This window comes from Erinaceus europaeus, chromosome 1 (genome assembly GCF_950295315.1).
Source record: "Erinaceus europaeus chromosome 1, mEriEur2.1, whole genome shotgun sequence".
Lineage (NCBI taxonomy): Eukaryota > Metazoa > Chordata > Mammalia > Eulipotyphla > Erinaceidae > Erinaceus > Erinaceus europaeus.
Window position 1 is genome coordinate 24895991 of NC_080162.1, and position 15368 is coordinate 24911358.

The 15368-nt window shown below is 41.0% G+C and overlaps 1 protein-coding gene across 7 annotated transcripts in view; it reads right to left on the bottom strand.

The window, feature by feature from the left end:
- Positions 1 to 15368, bottom strand: part of CFAP70 (cilia and flagella associated protein 70) — a 95382-nt gene that overhangs the window by 37830 nt on the left and 42184 nt on the right. For 6 of the 7 annotated variants that reach the window (XM_060204593.1, XM_060204790.1, XM_060204723.1 and 3 more), the window contains 6 exons: positions 15188 to 15352; positions 13637 to 13717; positions 9885 to 9976; positions 5577 to 5637; positions 5046 to 5240; positions 862 to 993 (listed from right to left, as the gene is read on the bottom strand). In XM_060204593.1, the coding sequence (XP_060060576.1) occupies positions 862 to 993; positions 5046 to 5240; positions 5577 to 5637; positions 9885 to 9976; positions 13637 to 13717; positions 15188 to 15352 (726 nt within the window). The remainder of the gene's footprint in view (positions 1 to 861; positions 994 to 5045; positions 5241 to 5576; positions 5638 to 9884; positions 9977 to 13636; positions 13718 to 15187; positions 15353 to 15368) is intronic. The other variant, XM_060204650.1, reaches the window with a different exon arrangement.

The following is a 15368-nucleotide window of genomic DNA, read 5'->3' on the forward strand; positions in this document are numbered from 1 at the left end:
CCTGTCAACACTCATGTCCAGCGGAGAAGCAATTACAGAAGCCAGACCTCCTACCTTCTGCACCTCAAAAACAACTTTGATCCATACTTCCAGTGGGGGAGAAGTGATGGAAGAGGATAAGAGGGCTCTCAACTCCACTCCATTAGCACCCAGAGAAAGGATGCAAGGGAAGAGATATTTGGATGTAGTAATAGGGTTATGTGTGGCTTGGAGGGGAAGAGAGTATTGGACCTGAAAGAAAAAGGGGGCAATTATGTACAAATCTAGAAAGATAGTTGTAGAGATAACAGTTAATCTGTATCTGGGATAACCACGGTGGCTTGCAATGGAGGAACTTGGGATTCAGAACTCTGGTGGTGGGAACGGTGCTGACATGTAATTCTGTAAATCAATATTAAATCACTAATAAATAAAAAAAGAGTTCCTATAAAAAATATTGGTTTACAATGTTAAAATTTTTTAGGAACATAGTTTCAGACCTATGTATGTCTGTGTACAATCAGTGCTCTCACCATCAAAATTTCTGTTCTATTAGAACAAAGTCATTTTTTCCCCCAACTTCCAATGCAACTATTTAGAGAGAGAAAGAGAGAGAGAGAGAGAGAGAGAGAGAGAGAGGCAGGCACCTCTGGAATGGTGCAATCATGCAGGGCCTGAAAACCTAGAGTGAAAAACTCTGGAAGAAAAATAAAATGTCATTTCTCTTAGAAAGTAACCACAACTAGAAATACATGTTCTTTAATTATAAAGGAAGGAAGGAAGGGAGGAAGGAAAGAAGAATGGAAGGGAGAAGAAGTCATTTAGAAAAGACTCTTATGTTTTACATAAATGAAGAAGGGCTCTTAGTCCTTGAATATTTACCTGGTTTAAGGCCACATGCATCTGATCCACTAGGAACACATACAGTTCACTAATAAAGGCCTGTAGTTCCTCCTGACTCTCAAATGATGTTGTCTTCAAGTACTTTTCTCTCACAATCTTTACAACAGCATGCTGTAAGAGATAAAAGACCACCACTGATAACACAGTTCAGCACCCTGCTATTAGCACAGGTCTCACTTTGAGTTTTCGGTTTAAGACTCATTATAACTTTAGAAGGTGATTAATTTCTCTTCATGTGATTTCTGCACTGTCAACTGATCTTTCTTGCCCTACAAACTTACGCAGTATGACTTCTTTTTTCCATGTTGCAGTTTTCACTAAAAGGTGAATGTAGAGCACAAATGTATGAAGAAAGTCATGAAGTCAAACTAAATCTTAGCATCAGGTTTATGTATTACATTTCTCATGGTGGTCACATGATTCAAGGGAGAAAGGACTGGCTGAAGAGTTTAGAGCATGGAATTCTGGTACTATCCTGCCACCATACAGCTGCATGATTCACTTTACACTTGCACACCTCGATTTTCTCATTTGCTAAATCAATGTTCCTTTCTGGAATTAATCTTTTTACTTCAGAAGATTATTGAGAAACCACAGATAAATAATGTGGTGAGATGTACAAATAGCATATTGCTATGGCCAGAACAACTTCTTTTTCTTGTTTTTCCCCTGTAAGTAAACATTATTGTCAGTTTAATGCTTATATAATGGTCTTATGTGAAAATGTTAATATTATCTTTTTTTGTTAGAAAAAGAAATTGAGGGAGTTGGGTGGTAGCACAGTGGATTAAGCACAGGTGGCACAAAGCGAAAGGACTGGCAGAAGGATCCCGGTTTGAACCTCTGGCTCCCCATCTGTAGGGGAGTCACTTCATAGGCGGTGAAGCAGGTCTGCAGGTGTCTATCTTTCTCTAACCCTGTGGAACTATGTGAAAGCTTGGTAGAACTTAGGGGAGCTCTCCCATCCTTGGATGGAGGTCTGGAAAGACAACCCACTTGTTAGCCTGTCTCCTTACAGAGATGAGCCAAGAGGGAAAAGTCTCCCAGACTCAGTTTCTCCTTGTTAGTCTCTCAAGCTCACAGAAAGCCTACAAGCCTCTCACACTTAGTTTCCCCTGCTAGCAGCAGACCAAATGGCTGCCTGCTTTAGGGTTCACTCAAAGTTCACACATCCACTTCACCTTTTGATCATAAAGGAGAACACACTCTATCATACACCTCGCCAACACCTTGCAGTAAGACCCCATATTCTATTTCCTTGTGTCCTTTGATATCTGTGATTTACACCAAGTTTTGTTTTTCTTCTTCTCTACCTCACCTTACTGGTTTAACCCCTATGCTTCTCTCAAATACTTTTGGGTAATTAACTTGCCTGCATCATGGCAACTAATTGTCTTAACCTTTATGTATCTCATCAATTCTTGTCATACCAGCCCCCTACCATAGGGGCAAGCTGACCTTTAAGAAACCTGTAATTTCTGACATATGTGAAAAATGTTCTTTGTTTAACTCAGTATAAGAGCCTATATCCTTCTCCAAATTAACGAATGTTCGTACCAGAATGTTCCCGACGCCTCTCTCTGAATTCACATAGCCACTAGAGCTGGTGAGGGAGGGTCGGAGGCTTACCACTCCCCCCACCCCCCGTTGGAGCCACTCCACATGAGCCCCAGCATAACCCTCTCTGTCTTCCCCTCCTCTCTCCATTTCTCTCTGTCCTATCCAACAACGACAACATCAGTAACAACAACAATAATAACTACAACAATAAAACAACAAGGGCAACAAAAGAGAATAAATAAATATTTTTTAAAAAAGAAAAAGAAAAAAAGAAATTGAGACTCTGAGAGTTAAGGTGACTTGATGACAGTCATCCAGCTAATAAAGGCAGAACCAAGAATAAATAAATAATTTAAAAAATAAAGGCAGAACCAGAAATGAAATGATTATATCACTTAAGAGGAGTAGCCTCGGGAGTCGGGCAGTAGCGCAGCAGGTTAAGCGCAAGTGGCGCAAAGTGTTAATAGACCGGCATAAGGATCCTGGTTCGAGCCCCGGCTCCCCACCTGTAGGGGAGTCGCTTCACAGGCGGTGAAGCAGGTCTCAGGTGTCTATCTTTCTCTCCCCCTCTCTGTCTTCCCCTCCTCTCTCCATTTCTCTCTGTCCTATCCAACAACAACAACATCAATAACAACAACTACAACAATAAAACAACAAGGGCAACAAAAGGGAATACATAAATAAAACAAATATTAAAAAAAAAGAAGAGTAGCTTCTCACTTACATAAGAAATTATTATTTTTCACTTTATTATTACCATATACTTCCTTTGTATTTGTTTGGTCCAGTACAAGGCAGGTAGTGCCTGTTTATGAAGAGATAGTATATACTGCATCAATTAAGAACATGAATGTTGGGGAGTCAGGCGGTAGCGCGGTGAGTTAAGCACAGGTGGTGCAAAGCGCAAGGACCGGTGGAAGGATCTCGGTCCGAGCCCCTGGCTCCCCACCTGCAGGGGAGTCACTTCACAAGTGGTGAAGCAGGTTGCAGGTGTCTATCTTTCCCCCTCTGTCTTCCCCTCCTCTCTCTTCTTCTCTCTGTCCTATCCAACAACGACATCAATAATAACTACAACAATAAAAAAACAACAACAAGGGCAACAAAAGGGAATAAATAAATATATTTTTTAAAAGAACATGAGGTCCGGGAGGTGGCGCAGTGGGTAAGGGACTAGACTCTCAAGCATGAGGTCCTGAGTTCAATCCCCGGCAGCACATGTACTAGAGTGACGTCTGGTTCTTTCTCTCTCCTATCATTTCTCATAAATAAATAAATAAAATCTTTAAAAAATTAAAAAGAAAAAGAACATAGGTTTTGGAGCTAGACTGTGCTTGAGGTCTTTTTTCTTTACGGTTCTGTGACTTTAGGCAAATTACTTAATCAACTAATGACACACTTCTCCAACTGTCAGATGTGGGGATGCCTCCTAATAAAGTTTTTCTAAGAATTAAAATGGAAAAGTATAAAGCATTTCAACTACTCAGAAAATTCTTGAGTAAATATTTTTAAAATCTTATTTGTCCTACAGACTAGGGCAAGGTTTGTAATCAGCAGCAGAGATATTTGGTTGTGGCATCAATACCAGGTACAGTTTCTGTCTGCTAGAGCAATGTGAAGTATGGCATCAAATCCAATGTAGACTCAAATGAAGAAATCTAAAGTTCACAGTCAGAGTGGGTACTGAACCCACTCTGCAGTAGTAGAGCTTCTCTTGATATTCTGCATAGAGAATATAGGTCTTGGGGTTGCGTGGTGGCACACCTGCTTTAAATGCATGTATTGCTATGCACAAGGACCTAGGTTCAAGCCCCCGGCCCCCACCTATAAGGGGAAAGCTTTACAAGTGGTGAAGCACTGCTATAGACATCTTTCTGTCTCTCTTTCTCCCCCTCTCTACCTCCTCTCCCCTCTCATTTTCTTTCTGTTCTATCAAATAAAAAAAGTAAATGAAGTTAAAAAAAATTTCTTAAAAAAAAAAAAGCAGAGAATACTGCTCTTTGGGGTGGGGGTAGATAGCATAACGGTTATGCAAAGAGACTCTCATGCCTGAGGCTCCAAAGTCTCATGTTAAATCCCCTGCACTACTATAAGCCAGAGCTGAGTAGTGCTCTGGTAGAAAAAAAAAAAAAATAACCAATGTGTCCTGGACCCCCAATTCACCAGAGCCCTATCCAACTTGGGAAAGATAGAAACAAGCTGGGGGTATGGATTGCCCTGCCAATACCCACGTCCAGCAGAGAAGCAATTACAGAAGCCACCTCCCATCTTCTACACCCCATAAAAATCTTTGGTCCATACTTCCAGAGGGATAAAGAATAGGGAAGCTTCCAATGGAGGGGAGGGTATATGGAATTCTGGTGGTAGGAATTGTATGGAGTTGTACCCCCCTTATCCCACAATCTTGTTGACCATTATTAAATCACTAATAAAACAAATAAAAAAGAAATTAAAATAATTTTTTTAAAAAAGAAAAAATATATAGCTCTTTGAATGAACAAAGAGAAAGGTGGCATAGCTGAAGATAGCCTTGAAAATGGTAATTGGTTATGAAGAGAAAATGCTTCACTAAAGACTGTGAATAATCAAATCAATGAATACTTTACCTTGAGTTGTTCTTTGAAAGCAAAGTATTTTCCAGAGTAATTAAGTTCATAGTTGAGTTGGCACTTCTGTTCATCTAGGGTTTCATTATCCAAATCATTTCCCGTACTAGCCATTTGTTTTCCAAACATCCTGTGATACTCATCCAGAATGGCTCTTGAAATGTTCTTGATCTGTGCGTGATAATCACTCACCGCCTAGAAAAATACACTGTCTGTAAGGAGGCCTCTACAAGGTTGGGAAGTGGAATGGGCACCTGACACTGGATTGGTTTTCATGTTCAACAATACTTCGGGTATAATTACCCTTTTCTTTCCAGCTGAAAGGCCACAAGATAAAGATCAAATATTGTATACTAGCAATTGAATGTCACTGGTTACAAATAGAATCAGGAAGGAAAAGATGTGCAACTACAGTTTTCAAGCCTTCTGGAAAAAAAAAAAAAAACACCCAGGAGTTCATGGCTTACTTTCCAACGGGTAAACTCTCAACATCTTATTGACTGATAGTTTCACACTGACTGTAGCACTTGCCTTTTGAGCGCCTCCTGTCCGACGGGTAAGAGGTGGTCTTGGAGGAATCATTTCTTTGACCCTTTATCAGGAAAAAACAAAAAACACTTCATTTCTTACATTTTTATGTTCTCCTATTTCTCACTCTCCAGAAGCAGGATATAAGGTTATTCCTAATAATAATCGAGCACTGCTATTCTCTTATGTAAAAACCTGGAAGTGTGAGCCCTGTATGATCATTATATGGTTACTGGCCATACAGGAAGGAAGTCATGAAGAAGCTACTTGGACAATACCCAGGCTGTACTTTTGGTTAATTTTGGCTTTAGTCTTACACATTTTTTTTTTTTTTTTTTTGCCTCCAGGGTTATTGCTGGGGCTCAGTGCCTTCATTACAAATCCACTGCTCCTGGAGGCCATTTTTCCCATTTTGTTGCCCTTGTTGTTTTTGTTATTGTTATTATTATTGTTGTTGTCATTGCTGTTGTTGGATAGGACAGAGAGAAATGGAGAGAGGAGGAGACGACAAAGAGGGGGAGAGAAAGATAGATACCTGCAGACCTCCTTTACTGCCCGTGAAATGACCCACCTTATGCCAGTCCTTGCACTTCAAGCCACATACACTTATCCCGCTGCGCTACCGCCAGACCCCTAGTCTTATACATTTTAAGAGGCTGCTTGACTCAAGGATTGGAAAGAAGTAAATGTTATCATTTTAGGTTTACTCGGCAGACAGTCTAAACACATATGTAAGTGAAAGTTCTCTTTTCCTCTCGTCTAGGATAAAAACTACTCTTGGTCATAATTTACAAGAATGCATGAGATTTATAATAATGACATCTGACTTTATAGTGAGTAAGGAAATACATTTGTCACTGTTAAACTTATGCTAAAGCTTTGACTTTTTATTTTCAGGAGCCCTTACAAGACCAAATGGGAATAAGGTTATAGCTCTTCCTCAGTATAGTTACAGGTTTCTAATGAAGTATGTTGTATTATCTTGAAGTTTTCAAGTTGTCAGATTTGACTTTTCTGTCCTGTGTAATTGTATAGTTCCCTCACAGTGATTAATTTCATTTGTTGTTAGACACTTGGGTTGCTGCCAGATGTTGGCTAGTATAAATAGCGCTGCCATGCACATAGGCATGCATAGATCTTTTATGGATAAGTATTTTGTGTTCTTTTTTTCCTTTATTGGGGGATTATTATTTTACATTTGACAGTAAATACAATAGTTTGTAGATGTATAACATTTCTTTGTTTTCCACATAACAGTACAACCCCACTAGGTTCTCTGTCATCCTTCTCCAGGAGTGTTTTGTATTCTGATGTTCTTTTTTTAAAAAATATTTATTTTATTTATTTATTCCCTTTTGTTGCCCTTGTTGTTTTATTGTTGTAGTTATTATTGTTGTTGTCGTTGTTGGATAGGACAGAGAGAAATGGAGAGAGGAGGGGAAGACACAGAGGAGGAGAGAAAGATAGACACCTGCAGACCTGCTTCACCGCCTGTGAAGCGACTCCCCTGCAGGTGGGGAGCCGGGGTTTGAACCGGGATCCTTATGCCGGTCCTTGTGCTTTGCGCCACCTGCGCTTAACCCACTGCGCTGCAGCCCGAATCCCGAGTGTTTTGTATTCTATGTACAGATACCTAGGAGAAGAATTGCCAGATCATATTGGAGGTCCATTTTTAATGTTTATTTTTTTTCCTCCAGGGCTATCACTGGGGTTTGGTGCCTGCACTACAAATCCACTGCTCCTGGTGACCATTTTGTTCCATTTTATTGGATAGGACAGAGAGAAATTGAGAGCATAGGGGAAGGTAGAGAGGGGGAGAGAAAGATAGACACCTGCAGACTTGTTCCACCACTTGTGAAGCAACCTCTTACAGGTGGGGAACTGGGGGCTTGAACCCAGATCCTTGCATGGGTCCTTGAGCTTTGGGCTATGTGTGCTTAACCTATTGTGCCACCACTCTGTCCCCCAACCACACCAGTCCCTGAGGCTCTGTGCTATATGCTTGGACTCAGAAAGCATAGCCTGACCTATCACCTGGTCCCTCTACGCAAATCAATCAATGTAATACACCAACAAGAAAAGAAAGATAAAAATTACAAAATTTCATTAAAAAGCACTCTATAGGATTCAATAACCATTTATGATAAAGACCCTGAGACATTTGGAATAGAAGAAATTTTCCTTGAGAAAATAAAGGCCACGTGTGGCAAACCCACAACTGACATCAGTGGTGAAGAACTGAAAAGTTTTCCCCTTTAAACCTAGAACCAAAGATGTCCAATCTCACCACTACTGTAGAATACCATCCTTGAAGTTCTTGCCAGAGAAATCAGGCAAGACAGAGATACTAAAAGAATGTGAATTATAAAAGAAAAAGTTAAGCTATCACCATTTTCAGATGATATGATAACATACATAGAGGACCCTAAGACTCCACAAAATAACTATTAGCAATTATCAGTAAACTCAGTAAAATGTGGATACAACAAATGACACTCAGTGCTTTAACAACTGGAAGAAAGCCTAAGCTTGTCAGGTAAAGAATGGAATACAAAAGCTGGAAAAAGGCAAGAGACTGGCTCACTTAATGATGGCCTTCTTTGTGACTGCCAGGCTACCCATCAACTATGGCCATAGTCATGGAATTCTTGGGTTCCCCTATAGATATGATGGGCCTAGATCTCTACTAGGTCCTCTCCATCACTGGTCACGTCCATCAGGAACATCATCATATGCCCTCTTGTGGGCCTCTCCTGTAGGGCAGCAATGGTAGGACTGCTCCACTCTCCAAAGGGAAGCTATGTCTCCCTGTTCTGCCACTCGAGGAAGACTGGTTCTGAAATGAGTGCATCCTACAATGTTCCCAGCTGTGACCATGGACTGTGAGCTCAGACTAACAGGGCTCGGAGGTTATACAGGCTCCTGTGCTAAATATGAATATATGTGGGCCCTGGGTCAGATCAGTAGGGTAAGCAGTTGGCTACATTTATATATTTTCTTCACATTTGGGAGCTATTCTCTGCCTTGATCCAGCTTTCTAGTCCTATTCTCAATTCTGACACCATCTTCATAGATAATATTTTTACTCCACCTGCATGTTAGCTTCCAAGCTCCAGCAAAAATTACATGTCTTAGGCCCCTAGGAACATACTTAAAATAGACTTCCTAGCTTCTTTACACCCCAAAGGTTCCATTCTCATCTGCTCTACTCCTACTTTTCAGCTCCTTTTTTTATTAAACATTTTATCCTGCTTCATATCTTACCGCCATTTTAGCCACCAAGTAGCCTCTGTGTCCTGGAACCTCACCTTTCCAGAGCTCTACACTACTAGGGAAAGATAGAAACAGGCTGGGAGTATGGATCAACCTGTCAACACCTATGTCCAGTGGACAAGCAATTACAGAAGCCAGACTTCCCACCTTCTGCACCCCATAATGACCCTGGGTCCATGCTCCCAGAGGGATAAAGAATAGGGAAGCTTTCAATGGAGGATACAAAACTTTAGTTATGGCTGTGGTGTGAAACTGTACTCCTGAAACATAATTTAGTAAAACATTATCAAATCACTAAAACATAAAAATAAAGTAAAACACATTCTTGCAAATCTTAATGTCCTCTTTTTGGTTTTTCTGATAATGGGCAGATACCGTTTTTGTAATAAGAAAACAATAGGGAGTCAGGCGGTAGCACAACTGGTTAAGTGCATGTGGCGTAAAGTGCAAGGACCGTCGTGAGGATCCCAGTTCGAGCCCCTGGATCCCCACCTGCAGGGGTGTCGCTTCACATGTGGTGAAGCAGGTCTGCAGGTGTCTATCTTTCTCTCCCCCTGTCCTCCCCTCCTCTCTCCATTTCTCTCAATTCTATCCCACAACAACGACATCACTGAAAACAACAATAATATCTACAACAATAACAAATGTCAAGGGCAACAAAAAAGGAAATAGATAAATAAAAGAAAACAATAAATAGAAACAAAAGAAACTGAATCTTGAATAAAAAGCCCCAAACTTTTTTACTTAGCTTAGGGGAAATTACCTCTATGAGGACAAGCTGACTTCCTTTTTTTTTTTTACATTAATTTTTTTTATTTATAAAAAGGAAATATTGAAAAGACTATACGATAAGAGGGGCACATTTCCACACAATTCCCACCCCCAGAACTCTGTATCCAAACCCCTCCCTTGATAGCTTCCCTATTCTTTATCCCGCTGGGAGTATGGACCCAGGATCATTGTGGGGCTGACTTCCTTTTATCTGTAACTATAACTAACTTGTTTCTGTAAAGCAAGTATAACAACCATTGTACACACCTTTTGGCTAGCTCCTCTGGCAATCGCTTTGGAACCAAGGCCTTGTCTAGCTGGATCTCCAACACAATGTATGTCCCTGCTTCTACATATTGCTGTAAAGATAATTTTTTTCTAATTTAGTCTTTCCATAAAAACAGATATTTATGACATTTTAAAAACTTTTTTAGATTTTAACATAACAGTGTGAGACAATGACACAACTATATACACAGCGTGATTTTCATTGTTAAAATATTTTTACATAGAAAAAGAATTGGAAAGAAAGTAACAGTGGTTATTTCTTGGAAAAGAGGCTTTTTTCTTTTCTTCTATCCAAGAGAAGGCCCTGTTTAATTTACTTAATGCTTTTCTTGGAAATGTGTTTAAGAAAAATGCTAGTCTTTTTGGTTCCTGTTCATTAATCATTTTGTCTCAATTTATGTCCTGCCACCCTCCAGACACCACGTTACAGATGCTACTATGATTCCAGTTGACCTCATCTGTGTGTCCTGGAACCTTACCTCTCCAGAGCACTGGCCTGCTAGGGAAAGGTAGAAACAGGCTGAGGGTATGGATCAACCTGCCGATACCCATGTCTAGCAGAAAAGCAATTACAGAAGCCAGAACTCCTTCCTTCTGTGCCCCCAAACCAACCTTGATTCATACTCCCAGCAGGGGAGAAGTGATAAGAGGAAGAAGATAAGAGGGCTCTGAACTCCAGCTCCATCAGCACCCAGAGAGAAAGGAGGAAAAGGAGATGGACATACGGAGATAATAATGTTGTCATGAATGGCTTGGAGGGGAAGAGAGGATTGGATCAGGAAGAAAAATGGGGCAATTATGTATAAATGTAGACAGATAGTTGTAGAGATGGTGGTTGTCCCATGTCTTACAGGAACTTTGGTAGCTTGCAGTGGGGAGACTGAAGATTCAGAACCTTTGTGGTGGGAATGGAGAGGTTTTATATCCTTGTTGACATGTAATTTTGTAAGTCAATATTACATCACTAAATTAGAAAAAAAGAATAAAGAAAAGGAAAAAATAAAATGTTGTTCTTTCACCAAACCTCTTTCATGGATACTACAGAAATATCCTCACTTAGAACCTTCTTCCTGGGAGTCGGGCGGGAGCGCAGCGGGTTAAGCGCACGTGGCGCAAAGCGCAAGGACCAATGTAAGGATCCCAGTTCGGGCCCCTGGCTCCCCACCTGCAGGGGAGTGGCTTGACAGGCGGTGAAGCAGGTCTGCAGGTGTCTATCTTTCTCTCCCCCTCTCTGTCATCCCCTCCCCTCTCCATTTCTCTCTGTCCTATCCAACAACAACAACATCAATAATAACTACAACAATAAAACAAGGGCTAAAAAAGGGAATAAATAAATATATATAAAAAAGGACCTTCTTAACATCTACAACTGTGACCTGGTGAGTGTTTCTAAGCCAATATATGACAGCACAATGTCTTGACAAAACACAATGTGTTAAAAATCATACTCCCATTCCCCCTAGTATTAATCTCTCTTCCTTCTTTTCTTTCTTTTTAAAATTATGTGTTATCTTTATTTACTGGATAGAGATAGCCAGAAATCGAGAAGGCAGGGGGAGACAGAAAACGAGAGAGAGAAACACCCGCACTACTTTACCGCTCACTAAGCTTTCCCCCTGCAGGTGGGGACTGGGAGCTCCAACCTGGACCCTTGTGCACCGTAACACGTGTGCTCAACCAGGCACGCGCCACCACCTGGCCCCCTGCTCCTCCTTTTCTCTTCATGATTCTCTCAGCCTTATACAAACATGAAAATAAAATCTAACTTCTGTTTTTAATATCCCTAAAGATTTTCAATTTCACATCTTGCGTCTGCAGATTTCTGATTTTCTTTGACACAATTATTTTCTTAAATCCACCTGGGGGCTGGGCAGTGGGGCACCTGGCACAAAGTGCAAGGACCTGTGCAAGGATCCAGTTTGGAGCTCCCTGCAAGGGGGACGATTCTCAAGCAGTGAAGCAGGTCTGGAGGTGTCTATTTTTCTTTCTTTCTTTTTTAAATTTCTTTATTGGGGAATTAATGTTTTATAGTTGACAGTAAATACAATAGTGTGTACATACACATTTCCCAGTTTTCCATATAACAATACAACCCTCACTAGGTCCTCTGTCATCATTTTTGGACCTGTATTCTCCCCCTGACCCACCCCAGAGTCTTTTATTTTGGTGCAATACGCTAACTCCAGTTCAGTTTCTACTTGTGTTTTCTCTTCTGATGGGAGGTATCTATTTTTCTCTCTTCTTCTCTATCTCCCCTCCTCTCTCAATTTCTTTCTGTCTTATCCAATAAAATGGAAAAATATGTCTGCCAGAAGCAGTGAATTCACAGTGCCAGCATGGAGTCCCAACAATAACCATGGAAGAAAAAAAACACCTAAACTCTGTACTATGAAAAACCCTATAAAATGATGCCTGAGGCCCCTCATCTCAACCTCAACCTCTTTCCAATCTCCTTGCAAGAGTATGCCCTGAGACACATATGAGGTCTTCTCTGTGACTTAACCTTTAATGCTGGTCTCTAAAAATGAGCCTTAAGAGTCCTTCCTTCCCTAATTAATGAAGGCCAAACTTTGGAGCCAGTCCTTAGACATCTCAAATCAACCTCTCTTCTTTCTCACCTCCCGCTAAACTTCTTTCTTTTCGTTTCTCTATAAAATACACGGAATGAATTGACGCAGCCCAAATTTGGCTCCCTTCCTTGTGCCTTGGCTCAAGCTGTTTTCCAGCCCTGAAAGGCCACTCCCACCAATTTCATGTTTTACTGTTTAGCTCAGGTGTCACCTTTTTCATGAAATCGTCCAAGATTTCCCATTACAGTAGCTATTAGTCTCCTCTGAGCCCACAAAGCACTTTGATTTGTACCACTACTACAGCATTTATTGGAATTCTGTACTGCAGTTAATTATGTGCTAGTCTGTTTCACTTACCAAGATGCTGTGTGTCTTGAACACAGATGAACAAAAGCAGCTTACAAGGGATGCACCTTTATTTGCAAACCTTATAGTATTTAATATAGCCGAATTAATGGAAGACACATGTCTATTACTAAAAAGAACCTTAAAGTTAACCTGGTACGCAACCATTTTTAAAAGATATCTTCCTGTTTTAATTAATTAATTAATTCATTCATTCATTCCCTTTTTGTTGCCCTTGTTGTTTTATTGTTGTAGTTATTATTGTTGTCTGTCTTCGTTGTTGGGTAGGACAGAGAGAAATGGAGGGAGGAGGGGAAGACAGAGAGGAGGAGAGAAAGATAGACACCTGCAGACCTGCTTCACCGCTTGTGAAGCGACTCCCCTGCAGGTGGGGAGCCAAGGGCTTGAACCAGGATCCTTACATTGGTCCTTGCGCTTTGCGCCACGTGTGCTTAACCTAATGTGTTACCGCCCGACTCCCCCAACCACTTTTTAATAACTCAATAAGACATATAAATCTACCTAAGGTCAAAAGCTAGTAAGTGGCCCTGAAGTACAGCTCAGCATTAGAGCAGAGGTCTCAAATGTCAAGGGGTCCAGGTTCAGTCCCAGGAACCATTAGATGGCAGAGCTTACCAAGGTTCTGACCTCTCCCTCCCTCATGCAAATAAATAAATCTTTTAAAAAACACTAGTCATGGCAAATACTAAACAGTAAGTTGAATTATGACCATTTGCCCAAGTCCTTCCCACCATAACTTGCACCATGAGAACTGATGAATTTAAACTTAACTTCTCAAGTCTATGAACTAGTTACCTGTCCTTCTGGATTGTGGGGTGTAGAGATTTCAACTTCCAAAGGGGTGTCTGAGCTCTGAGATTTTATACTAGGTGCCTGCTAGAAGAGAATAAACACACCTCAAAAGTGAATCTTTACATGAGCTTCACAATGGTTGGAACAAAGATCCTACTGTATCAGAATACAAACTAGGCCCATGACAACAGGTGTGAATGGAGATGGGAGAGAAGTTCTTTTGTAGAGCGAAGTACCTGTATGCCTGAGGCCCCAGTTTGATCTCTGGTACTACAGACACCAGAGCTTAGAAATATTCTGGTATGTGAGCTCAGATCTACAGGGATGCAGAGGTCACATAGGCTCCTAAGCTGAATATGGGCCCCAGACCAAATCAGATAGATGGGGTTTACAGTAAACAATATTGATACACCTTTCCCATTTTAGGGAGCTACTCTCTCCCCTGATCCAGCTTTCTGTTCCTTTTCCAGACATGACATCATCTCCCCAGACAATAACTTGGATCCACCTGTATATCAGATTTCAGGCTCAGGGAAAAAAAACAAAACAAACAAACAAACAAAAAACTAGTATAGCTACAGGCTCTTTGGAACATAACTAAAATATGCCTACTAGCTATCTACAAAATGGAGACCCCTACAACTCTTCATCTGCACTATTCCAGCTTTTAGGTTTATGATTGTTCAACAATTTGTTTGGCTTTGTATGTTAACTCTCTTTTCAGCCACCAGGCTCCAGATGCTAGCATGATGCCAACCAGACTTCCCTGGACAGACAAGCCCACTAATATGTCCTGGAGCTCCAATTCCCTAGATCCCTTCCCCATTAGGGAAAGAGAGAGGCAGACTGGGATCGACCTGTCAACGCCCTTGTTCAGCAGGGAAGCAATTACAGAAGCCAGACCTTCCACCTTCTGCATCCCACAATGACCGTGGGTCCATACTCCCAGAGGGTTAAAGAATAGGAAAGCTATCAGGGGAGGACTGGATGGGATACAGAGTTCTACTGGTGGGAATTGTGCAGAGTTGTACCTTTCTTATCCTATGGTTTTGTCAATGTTTCCTTTTTATAAATAAATAAAAAAATAGGAAAAAAAGATATATTCTGGTTTCTTTCACATACAAATAAATCCTTTTAAAAATACAAACTCGACCCCACCAATGTGTCCTGGAGCTCAGCTTCCCCAGAGACACACCTTACTAGGGAAAGAGAGAGGCAGACTGGGAGTATGGACCGACCAGTCAACGCCCATGTTCAGCGGGGAAGCAATTACAGAAGCCAGACCTTCTACCTTCTGCAACCCTCAACGACCCTGGGTCCATGCTCCCAGAGGGCTAGAGAATGGGAAAGCTATCATGGGAGGGTGTGGGTTATGGAGATTGGGTGGTGGGAATTGTGTGGAGTTGTACCCCTCCTACCTTATGTTTTTGTTCATTAATCCTTTCTTAAATAAAAAATTAAAAAAAAAACTCAACTGATGTCACCGAATGAGCAATCAGCATCCACTCTGCAATGCACCCAAGCCAGCAGGCCATCACCTTTGCAACAGCCTACCATTTCCATAGGCTTCGGTTTTCCTTCTACATCCTTTTCCTTGACTGTTTTATCTTCTTTTATACTCTTAGGAATAACTGATTTAGACAATGGAGAATTAATTCCTCCCGCTTTATTATTCAAATGGTGGCCAGTATCCCGGAACAGGCTAAATAAACACTTGGTCTGAAAACAAACACAA